At 44.4% G+C, this 13,570-nt stretch overlaps 1 protein-coding gene across 1 annotated transcript in view; it reads left to right on the top strand.

Annotated features, from left to right (window-relative positions):
• Positions 1-13,570, top strand: part of HECW1 (HECT, C2 and WW domain containing E3 ubiquitin protein ligase 1) — a 256,280-nt gene that overhangs the window by 129,852 nt on the left and 112,858 nt on the right. The window contains exons 6-8 of the mRNA XM_019940665.3: positions 4,496-4,638; positions 7,910-8,010; positions 9,644-10,927. Of these exons, the coding sequence (XP_019796224.2) occupies positions 4,496-4,638; positions 7,910-8,010; positions 9,644-10,927 (1,528 nt within the window). The remainder of the gene's footprint in view (positions 1-4,495; positions 4,639-7,909; positions 8,011-9,643; positions 10,928-13,570) is intronic.

The raw sequence follows: 13,570 nt of genomic DNA, 5'->3' as shown, positions 1-13,570 counted from the left end.
GAGTAACAATGCAAACCAAAATAAATGGATACCCCCTATATTGCAACACTAGTCTAACATCTCTCTGGAAAATTGAAGAAGGTAGGCCTACATCGGTGGTTCTCAACAAGGGCAGTTTTGCCCCCAGGAGACGTTGAGCAATGATTGGAGTCATTTTTGGTTGTCACAACTAGAAGGGTATTACTGGCATCTATTGGATAGAGGCCCACTACCGTCTACTGCTATTAATCAGAATGCCAAGACCAAAAAACTAAATATTATTATTAATTATTATTATTAAAATAAATATTATTAAATTTAATAATATTATTAAATTTAATAATTTAATAATCCCAGCTTAGTACTACTAAGCTGGGATTTGAAGAATATGTTATGACTCACTGGGCTAAATATTCAGGCCACAGAGGAAGATTTAGATTTGATCTAAGAAATATTTTTATAACAATGAGATTATTCTGTGTTAAAATGGATTATTACTGTGGGAACTGTGATTCTCCACTCTGGTTGCACTGTAATCTGGGAAGCTAGAAACACTACCAGTACCCAGCTCTACCCCCAAGGGAATCTAATTTAATTAGTCAAGGATGGGATTCAGTAATGGGTATTTTTGTTAAAGCTCCCCAGATGATTCTAATGGGAGCCAGGGCTAAGTACCAATGGCCCAAAGCAAAAGTAAGAGTCCCACAACCTGTGCTGAAACAAAACCAAAAGGAGGATTGATGCTGTAAGAATACTGTATGTGTCATTCCAGCTCATGCCCCAGCATTGGGCCTCATACAGCTTTCTTCCTGCCACTGTTGCCAATTATAAGAGGTCTGACAGTTGGTTCCTCAAGTGCAGCCAGGAAAGAGAATTCCGAATTTAATGTTCTAATGGAAAGGTGACTTATGGAACTTTACTCTCTGACCCTCAAGACACCAGGAGTTCCTTTATCTAGGATAGTTTCATGACTTACGCAGAGATAAGGAGACATTGATTGATTGGTCCAAGCATGGAGTACAGTTACCCTTAGATGCTCTCAAGCATCCTCAAGGAGGATGATGTGGGAAATGGCCAGACTTCCCATCCCTAAGGATCCAGGATTGGCTTTTTCATTTGCCACATTGGTTTCTTTCACAGATGAACTAGGATGCAAGGTGACAGAATTCCACAAAGAGCAGGGGCTTAGATCAATAATGCATCTTTTTTTTTTAATCCTGTGCAGATATAGTTCACAGATTTTTCTTTTGACCATTAACCAGGCCATTCCTCTGGATGGAAAGACAGAGTGGGCATTAGTAGTAGGAGAACTGTAGCTTTTGTCTGTGCACTAGGCATTTGAACCTGGTTTACGGATACTACAATCACTTTTATAGACTTACTGGTTGTTAAGGACCAGCTGAAATAAGGTCGTAGATTTGAAAGAAGTCCAATAATTAAAGAGTCAAAAGGAGAAGGAAATATTAGAGGATGGGGCAGGTAGAATCTGGATAGACCAGGAATGGAGAGGAAAAGATGCAGTTTAATCTTACACAACATGAACCTTCTTTTCCTAGTCTACAGTTGAAGATGCTGAGGTTCAGTGAGGTCATGCATGAGAAAGTCAAGAACTTAGATGTGCAGATCTAGGAAAAAAAGCCAAGTCCACCTCACTCCGCAAGTTCTTCAGGGGCTCAAAGTAAGAGCGAGGTTAGCAGCCAGATAAAATTCATCACCCTGGCCTCAGACCCACGGGTGCAAATAGCTTGCTCAGGAATAGGCAGACTTTTATATTTTTCGAGCTGCTCACTGGTTCTTAAAAGAACCTGACCTGTATAGCACAGGGAACTCTACTCAAGTTCTGTAGTAACCTATATGGGAAAAGAATCTGAAAGAGAATGTATATATATATATATATATATATATATATATATATATATATATATATATATATATATATATATATATAACTGATTCACTTTGCTGTACATCTGAAACTAACACAACATTGTAAGTCAACTATACTCAATAAAATTTTTTTTTAAAAAAAGAAGAACCTGACCTAGCTGGAAGTTTACATGGACTCCAGTAACCATGGCATGGAAGTAAGGGCCTGGTGGGGAGGGGTTGATGCCAGCCATGAAGGGGTGGATTTGTGAAGAGAGGCTGAGAAGGAAGTCTTTGTGGAGGGAGGAAAAGAGCTCAGGATTTACCACCAAGTTTCAGAGAACGTCTTAGTAAGCTGACTTTCGTGTCCCATGTAGGCTGCTAGTGCCGGAAATACTCGTGTTTTACTAAAGGTGGTTACGTTTTTCGTTATAAAAATAATACATGTTCATCACAGAAAGAAATGGGTGGGGGACGTAATCTTACTTGGTAAAGCAACTGCTGTTGAAATTCGTTGTAATTCTTTCCAGTCTTTTTTCTATTCATTTCATTCACATTATTGTGATCATGAGCTACCTGTTCCTTGCTCTTGTCACTTAGCATTGGAAAATAAGCATTTTCTATCTTATTGTCATTTAATGTGTTATAATTGTAATCGCATATTTAGGTACAATCATAATATAAATTATTGTAATTTAGAAAATTATAAACTATTCTGTCATATACATATACTACAATGTGCCTAGCCTATGGTTGAGCTTTTAGGTTAGGAGATCCATTACAGTACACTTCAGAATGGAATTACTAGGCAGAAGAAATGGGAGTTTGGGACCCGAGATAGTTAGGGAGCCTGGATGCTCACAGGCCTCCTTCCCTAGGGGTGGCAGGGGTGGCTGGGGTATGTGTCTAGTTGTGACGAAGACTTGGGTTTGAAAGTGAATACTTATTTGCAGGAGGAAAACCCTCCAGAGTTCTCTTTCCTGCTGTCACCGTGGCTGGCAGTGTTAGAGAGTGTGTCTGCTCCATCAGTCTGGCTCCCTGAGTGACTAATGAGCAGAGCCCTCTGCCGGCCCACAATGACAGTGTGAGCGAGGAAAAAACTTTGCTACCATAAGTCACTGAGATGTGGAATTGGGTGGTTACTGCAGCATACCCCAGCCCATACTGACTGGTATGGAGGGGATATTAACACTGGTATGCCTGACATATTTAACCTCTGAAATTAGAAATCAACTAAGGTGAAAAGAATGCTGTTAGGAATTCATCAGAATAAAAGAAAGTAGTTATATATTTTAGCTGTTTCACAACCCTCAATTAAGGGTACTGTAACTTTTAATCAACTCCCCCCTCCCAGAGAGTCTGAGCTGGGCAATGAAAATATTTTCCTCTCTCTCCTTTTCTACACTTATTGATAGCCAAGCCAACTTCTGATGATAACAGTCTGCCTTTAATTGTCGTCGCCTTTATTTTCAAAGCCCTACAGTATGCTATTTTAAAAATGAACAGTTTACAACAGAAGGAAAAAGATCTGCTTTCTCTCCCCACCAACCCCACCATGAGCCCACATCCTCAAGTTCAGTTTGGATTGTACCCTCCAGGCATTTTCTCTGCAACTCAAAATACAAACGGAATCCCACTCTTCACATTTTTCTACATCTTGCCTTTTTTCACTTAATTTGTCAGGTATCATTTCATGTCAGAACATATTTATTTACCTATTTCTTTTGAATGGCAGCAGAGTTCTCTGTTTCAAAAATTTGCCATCCTTCATTTAGCCGGTTTCCTGTTGGTAGGCGTATTTTAAATCTTTCCAGCCTTTTGTAATTGTTCATAATGCTCTATTGAACATCCTTATAAAAGATATGTATTTGCACCCTTGTACAAGTTAATCCAGAGGGGAAATTCCTAGAAGTAGAATTCTGGGTTGAAGGGAATTTGTAGTTTAAATACCAAAAAATATTACCAATTCCCGTCCCAAGGGTCCAATCAATTTGCATTTCCATCAATACAGTGTGAGAGTTCTTGTCCCTTCCCACTTTCCAGAAGGCGGTGTATGATCAAACTTTTAAAAATCTCTGCCATTATAATCATGAAAAAAAAAGGTATTGCATTGTTGATTTGAAGTGCATTTCCTTAACTATAGGTGAGTTTTGCTTGTTCTTTCTTTAAGTAGGTTGATACCTTCAGTCAAGTATGGTGAGGCCTGGGTAGCATTCTTTCCCTTTAAAGTGAGTTGATTTTATTATTTGAATCTCCAAGGATAACCTTATTTTTAGGGAATTCCCTGGCAATCCAGTGGTTAGAACTCCGCACTTCCACTGCAGGGGGCACAGGTTCGATCCCTGGTCAGGGAACTAAGATCCTGCAAGCCAAGTGGCCAAAAAAAAAAAAAAAAAGAAAAGGACCTTACTTTTAAGCACTGAGAAGACATCTCATTGTGACCATTATTCATTTATTGAATAAACAGGGTTCGCAGCATTTCTAAAACCTTGAGAGAGATAGATAGAGATAGGTTGAGATAGATAGATAGATAGATAGAGATATTGCTGCTGGGGTGTTTGACAATGACATCATTCAAAGCAGATGGACTGGGGACTGACCAGCTCTCTCACCTTGCAATTAATTGATGCCACATGTTTTTTCATTGCAGCAATTCAGCTTTGTGTCCTTGCCCACTGATGTGCTGGAAATTGAGGTGAAGGACAAGTTTGCCAAGAGCCGCCCCATCATCAAGCGCTTCTTGGGGAAGCTGTCGATGCCCGTTCAGAGACTCCTGGAAAGACATGCCATAGGGTAAACCTTGACCAAGAGCTCAGTATCACTAGGCAACAGCCAGCAGGCCAGGCCCAAGGGAGGCAACAATACAGTCTCATAGAGACTTGAACTGAAAAGGTGGTGCTGTATTTCCTTGGCTTCTCCCATTAATTATGTTGTTGAGCTACAACATTTAATTAAACAGACCCTTCTCTTTCCCCTAGTTTGCGTACCACTGGTTACTTATGCAAGCGAGTAAAAATTCCTAAGACACTATAGTGAAAGAAGCCCTTAATGCAGCATTTTTTCTGTACAGATAGAAATTAAAATTTGTTTTACTACAAAGGATAACATTTCATTCATATGCCTGTCTTGTGTGTAGGATTTAATCATTTGTGACATTTCCATAACAAGATGAAATGCTGGGTTACTAGACCAGAGTGCCTTAGAAAACACTAGTATTTATAGAAAATGCTAGATAATATGTATGAAATTTTAAAAGCGTGAATCCTTATGGTGCAACCACAATTATGTTGCTTGCATCGTTCAGTTGTATATGAGAATATGTTTCTGTGTTTTGTATCTTCTACATTCGTGTCCATTCAGGTTCTCATTGAACTCTGTCCAGATAAAATCCTTGTACATAATATGTATTTCCATAGGTAATGGCAACTATGTTTGAAAACACTAACTCTCTGATCATAGATATGCCTCAGTGCAATACTTAGAATGATATCAAAGGAATGAGGAAAATTATGCAGAATTTCCAAGGGTCTTAATTTAAAGCTCTTTGGATTTTCAGAAGGACTTTGGAATCACTCACAGTTATCATAAGGACATGTAATCAGAACCTGATAGCGTGTGTGCAGCCGTGTGCACATAGACACGTGTTAATTCTCAAGCCAAAGGGAGTTGACATTTACGAAGCTACAGTCGTATGTCAAACAAGGTGTTTGCATTTTCCACTCAAACAAACAAGCAAAAATATACCTAAAGAACATAAAGCTGTCTGTGGCACATAGAGACTAAATGATTCCAAACTGTTCATTTTTAAAATAGCAAACTGTATGCCTTTTAAAATAAAGGCAGGGCTTCCCTGGTGGCGCAGTGGTTGAGAGTCCGCCTGCCGATGCAGGGGACGTGGGTGCGTGCCCCGGTCCGGGAAGATCCCACATTCCGCGGAGTGGCTGGGCCCGCGAGCCATGGCCGCTGAGCCTGCGCGTCCGGAGCCTGTGCTCCGCAACGGGAGAGACCACAACAGTGAGAGGCCCGCGTACCGTAAAAAAAAAAAAAAATAATAAAATAAAATAAAATAAAGGCAGCTCATGGGACTTCCCGGGCAGTCCAGTGGTTAGGACTCCGTGCTTCCACTGTAGAGGGCGTGGGTTCCATCCCTGGTCGGGGAACTAAGACCCCCCCCCCATGCCATGCTGTGCGGCCAAAAAAAAAAACAAAATTCTAAAATAAAGCTCAGAAATCTCCCTCAATCCCTTGGCCTGTAACATCGCAGCCCGCAGCTCTCTGCCTGGCTGTCTGCCTCCCTCAAGTCCTCTACCCATGCCTGCCTCAGCCTCACATTGGAAATATCACCGCTGCCTTGAGCCCTTTATGTAGTGGTCCTGCCTCATGCCCCCAGCTGGATGTAAGCTATCTAAAGGCAGCGGTATGCACTACCTGCTGTGTATCACCGGAAGCACTTTTGACTTGGGAGAGGCTCAAAAAATATTTGTTGATAAAGTGAGTGGAAAGCAAAGGAAAGGAAAACGTGGAAAACAAATGCAAAGCGTGATCGATTTAATTTTTGTCTCACTGTCTGATGGTCTTTAGGCCTCCTCTGATTCCGGCGAGGTTTGGGGTTCAGGATCTCTTATGGTCCTAGTAGACCCACCTCATAATATTGACCAAGGCCCAGGTCAATATTGTAGCTCGTTCTATTTTCCCTGCATATAATGCTTTATTCAGTGGGCTTCCTAGAAACTCCAGGCATGAAACCAGGGCTTCCCAAATAGAAATACGAAGTCAGTGGATCACTGGGATATGTGTTGTTTCATAATGCTGGTGCTTTCTAGGAAGAAACATTAAAACACTACCAGCCAGTGACTTATCTTTTTATTTGAATGTCACAAATGAATAAATGGAGTGAATACAGAATTATCTAAGTAACAACTGGTTTGGGAATATGTCTTTGTTATTATTGGATAGAGTGGATTTGTTCATTTCTGAATATCCCAAGGTAATCACTCTTCCTGTTTAGGCGAAGGTAGGGGACCATGTGCTCTGCTGAAGCTGCATTGTTGATGAAACTATAATAGCAAAGTTTCAGGTTGATTTCTCCCTGGATAATTGTCTTCCTAGTAATTAAAAATTGCCTTGAGTCGGAAGAGGGAATGGTGCCAGAGTCCAGGGTGGAGTTTCAGAGTCTCTCTGTGGGACCCTGGAGTTGGTGTAATCAGAGGTCATGGGCCAGTGGACCCAGCCCACAAGTCTTGCTTTGCTCCGTTCCGCAGCAGGTCCCTTTCTGAACCGCTCCACAGGGTCCCTGGTAATCAGGACAGCATCCTTCCATAGATGTTAGATATAGATAGATAGATAGATAGATAGATAGATAGATAGATAGATAGATAGATATCGCAAGACACACATCTGCTGCTGGCAGTGTCTATTATTAAGGGCATATTTGGAAAATATCACCCTGCACAGGAAAAGCAGCAAAGGATATCCATATCTTTTCTTTTTTTCTCTAGAACACAGGTTGGCAAACTTTCTATAAGGAGCCAGATAGTAAATGTTTCAGGCTGTATAAGCCATATGGTTTCTGTCCCAGATATTCAGCTCTGCCATTGTAGCATGAAGTCAGCCCAGACAAGAAGTAAACTTAATAATAAGCAAGGTTGCATTCTAATAAAACTTTTATTTATGGAAACTGAAATTTGAATTTCGTATCATTTTCACATGTCACAAAATACTACTCTTCCTTTGCTTTTTTCCCAACTATTTAAAAATGTAAAAAGCTCATGGCCTTATGGAAACAAGTGATGGGCCAGATTTGGCCCGTGGGCTGTAGTTTCCTGATCCCTGCTTAGGAGTATTCAATAAGGATTTTCTTGAAGGTTTTCATCGCTGTTGAGCAGATGTACTTTCCCATCGTTGCCTTAGGACCATCTCATATGTACCCGAGCAGATCACCACCTCCTAATAGCAGGGCCTCCCTGGGCTGGGCTCCTTCACCCACTGACACAGAAAGCACACTGCGTGGTCTTTAGGAGGACAGGTATTGACCAGATCTGTGACGGTGTTTGTTTCCTTCTAGGGACAGGGTGGTCAGCTACACACTTGGCCGCAGGCTTCCAACAGATCATGTGAGTGGACAGCTGCAATTCCGATTTGAGATCACTTCCTCCATCCACCCAGGTATTTTCAGCATGTACTTTCATGTGTTGTCCTAGCCGAGTGTCATAGCGTGGTTCCTTTCCCCAAAATACAGTAACCATTGTTCTCTCCAGACATGTCCTAGGTTTTATGGTTCTCTATCCATCTTCTCCATGTGAGGCCTAGAAGCCAGTGATCTGTTCTGGAAGCCAGGTTGCTGTCCCCCTTTTTATGTTTTTTATTTTTATTTTTTGGCCACATCACATGGCTCGTGGGATCTTAGTTCCCCGACCAGGGATCAAACCCGGGCCCCCTGCAGTGGAAGCACAGAGTCCTAACCAGTGGACCACCAGGGAAGTCTCTGTTGTCCCCTGGATTGAGAGGCTCCTCTTCATTCGGTGATCCAAAGGTAGAGGGTTAGGCACTCGAGTGGGAATTGAAAAGAGGCCAACGTGGGTATGGAGCCATGTCTAATTTATCATTTTACTCCCAGCATCCACACAGGACTTGCTCAACAGGTATTGAATCATTACATACATGAGTGAGTGAATGAATGTGTTACACGTCATAGTGTTGAACTGTGATTACCCAGTGGATTTTTACAATATCGCAGGAAAAATGGAAACTATAAGTTGGACAGAAAACTTGAGAATCATCCCATGTTCAGTTTTTCAGGCCAAAACATATCTCCAAATAAGAATGATGAGATGCCTCTTAATTCCCCTCTTGCTTTTCTCCTACAAGCCCCCTCGTAAGTGTAGATCACACTGAGAATTGTCTGGTCCTCCTGGGCCACATTTATAGGTTGCCATTAAAGCTAATATAGCTTCTGAGAATTCAGGGTCTGAAGTTTATCACTGCCCGCTCATCAAACAAAAGTTGCACTTTTCTATGCCCAATATACAAAGCAGATTGTAAGAAAACACTTGACTGTTTCGTCCTTTCAAATCCAGCATTTTCTACATTCTGAGAATAAAACTGACTCTTCCTTCAGTAAGGACAGCTTTACAGTGCACCAGAGAGATTGCTTTTCTTCGATGAGTGAATAGCACTAGGGCTTGAAATGGGAATTCCTATCTGGCAGGGATGCAATAGAGCAACTGGGGGAAGGTAGAGGTAAACCATGCTTGCTACTCCTTGAATGGGTGCTCGGTATGGAGACCTGGTTTATCTTCCACTGCAGTACCTCCATATGTTGGAAACCTTCCAGTCTGAGCCACTGAATGACTGTGGTTGCTCCCATCATTGGCCTTTCCTTCTCTCTGGTCACCTAAGAACCCCGTTCTGCCACCCTGGGGGACCCAGCCATAGTAAACACTCTGAACCAATATAATTAGTCCTGCCTGGAGCCAGCAAGGAACTATAAACCGTGCCCCCCATCTCTGAGGTCTAACATGTAGCAAACATTTATGTGCCTAGAACTGGGGTAATGCTAGGCTTTGGGCATTTTAACCAAAACATGAAGTTCCTTGAAACAGAATTCTCAAATATGTCATGACTGCAAGTAGTCCTTAACATAAGGAGAACTCATTCTTGCAGTATTTTTAGCAGAGCTTTGGCCAATGGGAAGCCCTCATCAACCCCTACATCCAATATCCTAAGGCAGAAATCCCTAGGATGGCTCAGTTCCCCGGAGCAGGCTAACACTACAGTGACATTTTCTTCTTGTCTGCAGATGATGAGGAGATTTCCCTGAGTACCGAACCTGAGTCTGCAGAAATTCAGGACAGCCCCATGAATAACCTGGTGGCAAGCAGCCATGGGGAGCCCCCTTGCACTAATGCACCAGAGCCCTCGGGGACCCCAGGGCCAGAGCAGCTGAGCCAGGGCAGCGCGGTGGGCCCTGCAGGGAACGAGAGCCTGGAGCTTGCCAATCCGGTTGAGGCCGCCGCAGGTACCACGGAGGCAGGAGATGATGGCACGGTCTGTGTGAGACCTGAGGCGGCTGGGGAGCTTCTGGCCCCCTGGCCAGAGGACACGGAGCCCGCCCTGAGCGCGGAAGAACTGGCCGAGCGGCTGGACCTGGGCGGGGAGGCGGCCCTGCCCGGGCTGCTGGAGGACGGTCGAGCCCCGGGCAGCCCCGGGGAGCCAGTGGCCCAGGAGGCGGCGACAGAGAGCCGGGCTGGCGGGCAGGAGGAGGACAGGCTGCAGCTGCGGGCTTCGGTGAAGAGGAAAAGCAGGCCGTGCTCCCTGCCTGTGTCCGAGCTGGAGACGGTGATCGCGTCCGCCTGCGGGGAGCCCGAGACGCCTCGGACCCACTACATCCGCCTCCACACGCTGCTGCACAGCCTGCCCTCCGCGCAGGGCGGCAGCGCAGACGACGACGGCGCGGAGGAGGAGGCCACCCTCAAGGATGCCTCGGAGAAGGAGGCGCTCAGCGAGGTGGACACGGTCGCCGCCGAGCCGCCTCCCCCGGAAGAGGATGGAGAGGCCCCCGAGGGGGCCACTCCAGGCACAGCGCCCCCGGGCCACTCGGGCTTGGCCAACGGCTCTGTCCCAGGTGGCGACACGCTCCCCAGCACGGGGAGCGAGAGCGACTCCAGCCCGCGGCAGGGCGGGGACCACAGCTGCGAGGGCTGCGACGCATCCTGCTGCAGCCCCTCGTGCTACAGCACGTCGTGCTACAGCAGCTCGTGCTACAGCAGCTCCTGCTACAGCGCCTCCTGCTACAGCCCCTCCTGCTACAACGGCAGCAGGTTCGCCAGCCACACCCGCTTCTCCTCCGTGGACAGCGCCAAGATCTCCGAGAGCACCGTCTTCTCCTCCCAGGATGACGACGAGGAGGAGGAGAACAGCGCCTTCGAGTCGGTGCCCGACTCGGTGCAGAGCCCGGAGCTGGAGCCGGAGTCGGCGAAAGGCGCGGGGTGGCAAGACGAGTCGGCTGCCACCACCGGGAGCGTGGCCAGAACCGTGGAAGGTCTGGAGTCCCCCGTGGCAGGGCCGAGCAGTCGGAGAGAAGGTTAGACCTCACACCCAATCAGAGAGAAAATAGGACCACCAGGGGGACGCAGGTCTCGCCAACATGGTTTCAAAACAAGAGGGAGAGGGTCAGTCCCAAATGAGGTTGCTGCAGCAGCTGTGCGTGCCTGTCCTGTACGTACATGTGTGCATGTGTATATGTGTATGTCAGTATTCCAGACTGTGGGTAGCTGACACCCCGCCACTGCCCAGATACACACCAAGAATTACAGCTAGTTGGATGTGAGCGTATACTTACTTGTATGTGTGCTTCTCGGTTTTAACTAATCACTGGTTATAGGGTACATGTTACCCTCTAGTCTTGACAACAACCAGAGCATCGAGGTTAGTATCAAATGATATAAGCAGGAAATGATCATCAACATTAGGTGGATAATGTGTCAGCATCTGCTGATCCCCAAAACTTATTGAAGATTAGCAGTAAGTTAATATAACTGGAGGAACATTGAGATTACCTGTTTTAGAGTTTAGCTAACCTGTGTGCAAATGGATACATATAGCCTACATGTATTTGTCATGATTTCTGTCTCCTCGATTCTGTTATTGTTGTTGGTTTTGTTTTGTGTTGTTTTGGGGGTCCGGGGGCTATTTTTTCTAATGGAAGGGAAGAATAACATGAATGTGTAAATCGCTTTGTCTCAAGTAAGATCCTAATCCAGTAGGTACCCCCTTTAGTTTCAAAATGTATTCTGTGTCTTAACCAAAGACCTTCCTTCTTAGTCATGCCTGTGGAATCATATATAAATTTCATTTGCATTTCCTTATCATGAATTGGGAACCACCTTCCAATCAAGTGACAGTGACATCAAGGGAAATCGTTTAAAAGTCACATAATAATAGGAAATAATTCAGTTGTTTTAAAAGAGAAAGATATAGATTCTGCTATTTTGCTGTTCTCATTTGTTTAAATTAGCCTCCAAACAAAATGCGTTGGTCTTGTCTCTAGACAGCTAGCTAGCTCATCAAGGGCCAGAGTTATAGCATCTTTATGTTTGAATTCTCAGCCCCTAAACAAATGCCTGGCACCTACAGATTTTTTACAGGAACTAACGCGAGCTAAAAAGAAATAATTTTAAGTACTTAACAATGCCCAATTCTACATTTTAGAGAAAGAAGGGGTGAGGGAAAGTGGCACATAGGATAAGGAGAAGCCCAAGGAAATTGGTAATAAAGAGACACAGGGAGGAAAACCATAGTGACATACAATATGGAAAGGCACCCGTGAGTGTGAGAATGACGTGGACAATTCCTTTCTTTAACAAGGTGGTTTTGAGTCCCTTCTTCGTTCTGAGCCAGATGCTTTGTGCTGGGCACAGGAAGATGGTTCAGCAGTAGATCTGTGTGGAAGGAACTCAATAATTACAATAGAATTGCAAATAAGTATATTACAAGGAGTTTGGGGGATACACCCCTACAACAGCATAACTCGGAGCTGCCAGCGATGTTTAGACCAAAGTTCAGCAAATTTTTTCTGTAAAGGGCCAGATAGTAAAACTTTTAGGCTTTGTAGGTCAAGAGGCAAAATCAAAAAACTCTTCTCACCTAAGGGGTATTTTTAAAACAGTTTTACCTTCAGAAGTGTAATAACTGTTCTTAGCCCAGAGCCATACAAAAACAAGGCTGGATTCGGAGTTTGTCAACCCGTTGTAGCCAATGGGTATACTTTGACCACCATGTTGGGAGACAGTCCACACATGGGTAATTGAAAATTGACTCAGTATACATTGATATAAAAGCATGTTTAACAACAACATAAAAAAGACACTGCCCACGCCTTTGAGGGCCTAACAGTCCAGGAGGGGGAAGCCATCCCCTTAACTGAAAGGACAGGAAAGTGTTTCAGGGCCATAGTGGAAGTCTGTGTTTGTAAAGAAATTTCTCGCTTCCTGAATTTTTTGCAGATTGTAAACTCGGAAAAAGTTAAGAAGCACCTACATGCTTCACTGTGGTGGTTACCAAGGGCAACATGAGGATTCCTGGGAAGGACTGTTGATCTCATGAAAGCTGTGCATACCTTGGCATGTGACATTCTCCAGCCAGTTCTTCTCTCCCTTGGTAGTGCATCCCCGCGGCTAATGGGATCGGCGTGGCAGATCTGTCCCCTACTGACCACCATGTTTCCAAGAGCACCTGCTCAAAGAAAGCACATAGGCCTGGTTATATGCATGTGTGCTCTCTTCTCCCTTAAGAGTCTCTGCTGCCCCCTCACCGTGACTTTGAAGATTGCAAATTCTTGCCCAAGGTTAGCCAAGGTAGATGTACTATATACATGCCCACGCAGACGAGTCTGTAGCAGCTTGTGGAGGATGTCTTCTTTATCTACTTTTTGCTGCTTTTCCTTCCATAAAAACCTTTTTTTTCAATCTCAACATAAAATGGTTTTTTAAAACCTGCCGATCAAATGAAAAAAGTAACGTAATATGATTATGAGCTCAGCCCTGCCATCAGGCTCCCCTGGGTTTATATTCAGTCCCCCCCACTTCCCAGCCATGACACCTTAGCCAAGTTACCTAACTGCTCCAAGCCTCACGTGTAAAATGGGCGCAAATGTAGAACGTACCCTGAGGGGTTATCGGAAAGATTCAATGAGGTGATTCTTATGAAGCGCCCAGCCCCTCACTGA

This window comes from Tursiops truncatus, chromosome 9 (genome assembly GCF_011762595.2).
Source record: "Tursiops truncatus isolate mTurTru1 chromosome 9, mTurTru1.mat.Y, whole genome shotgun sequence".
Classification (NCBI taxonomy): Eukaryota; Metazoa; Chordata; class Mammalia; order Artiodactyla; family Delphinidae; genus Tursiops; species Tursiops truncatus.
Note: the sequence above shows the minus strand (reverse complement) of the source record. Positions and strands in the feature narration are given on the sequence as shown.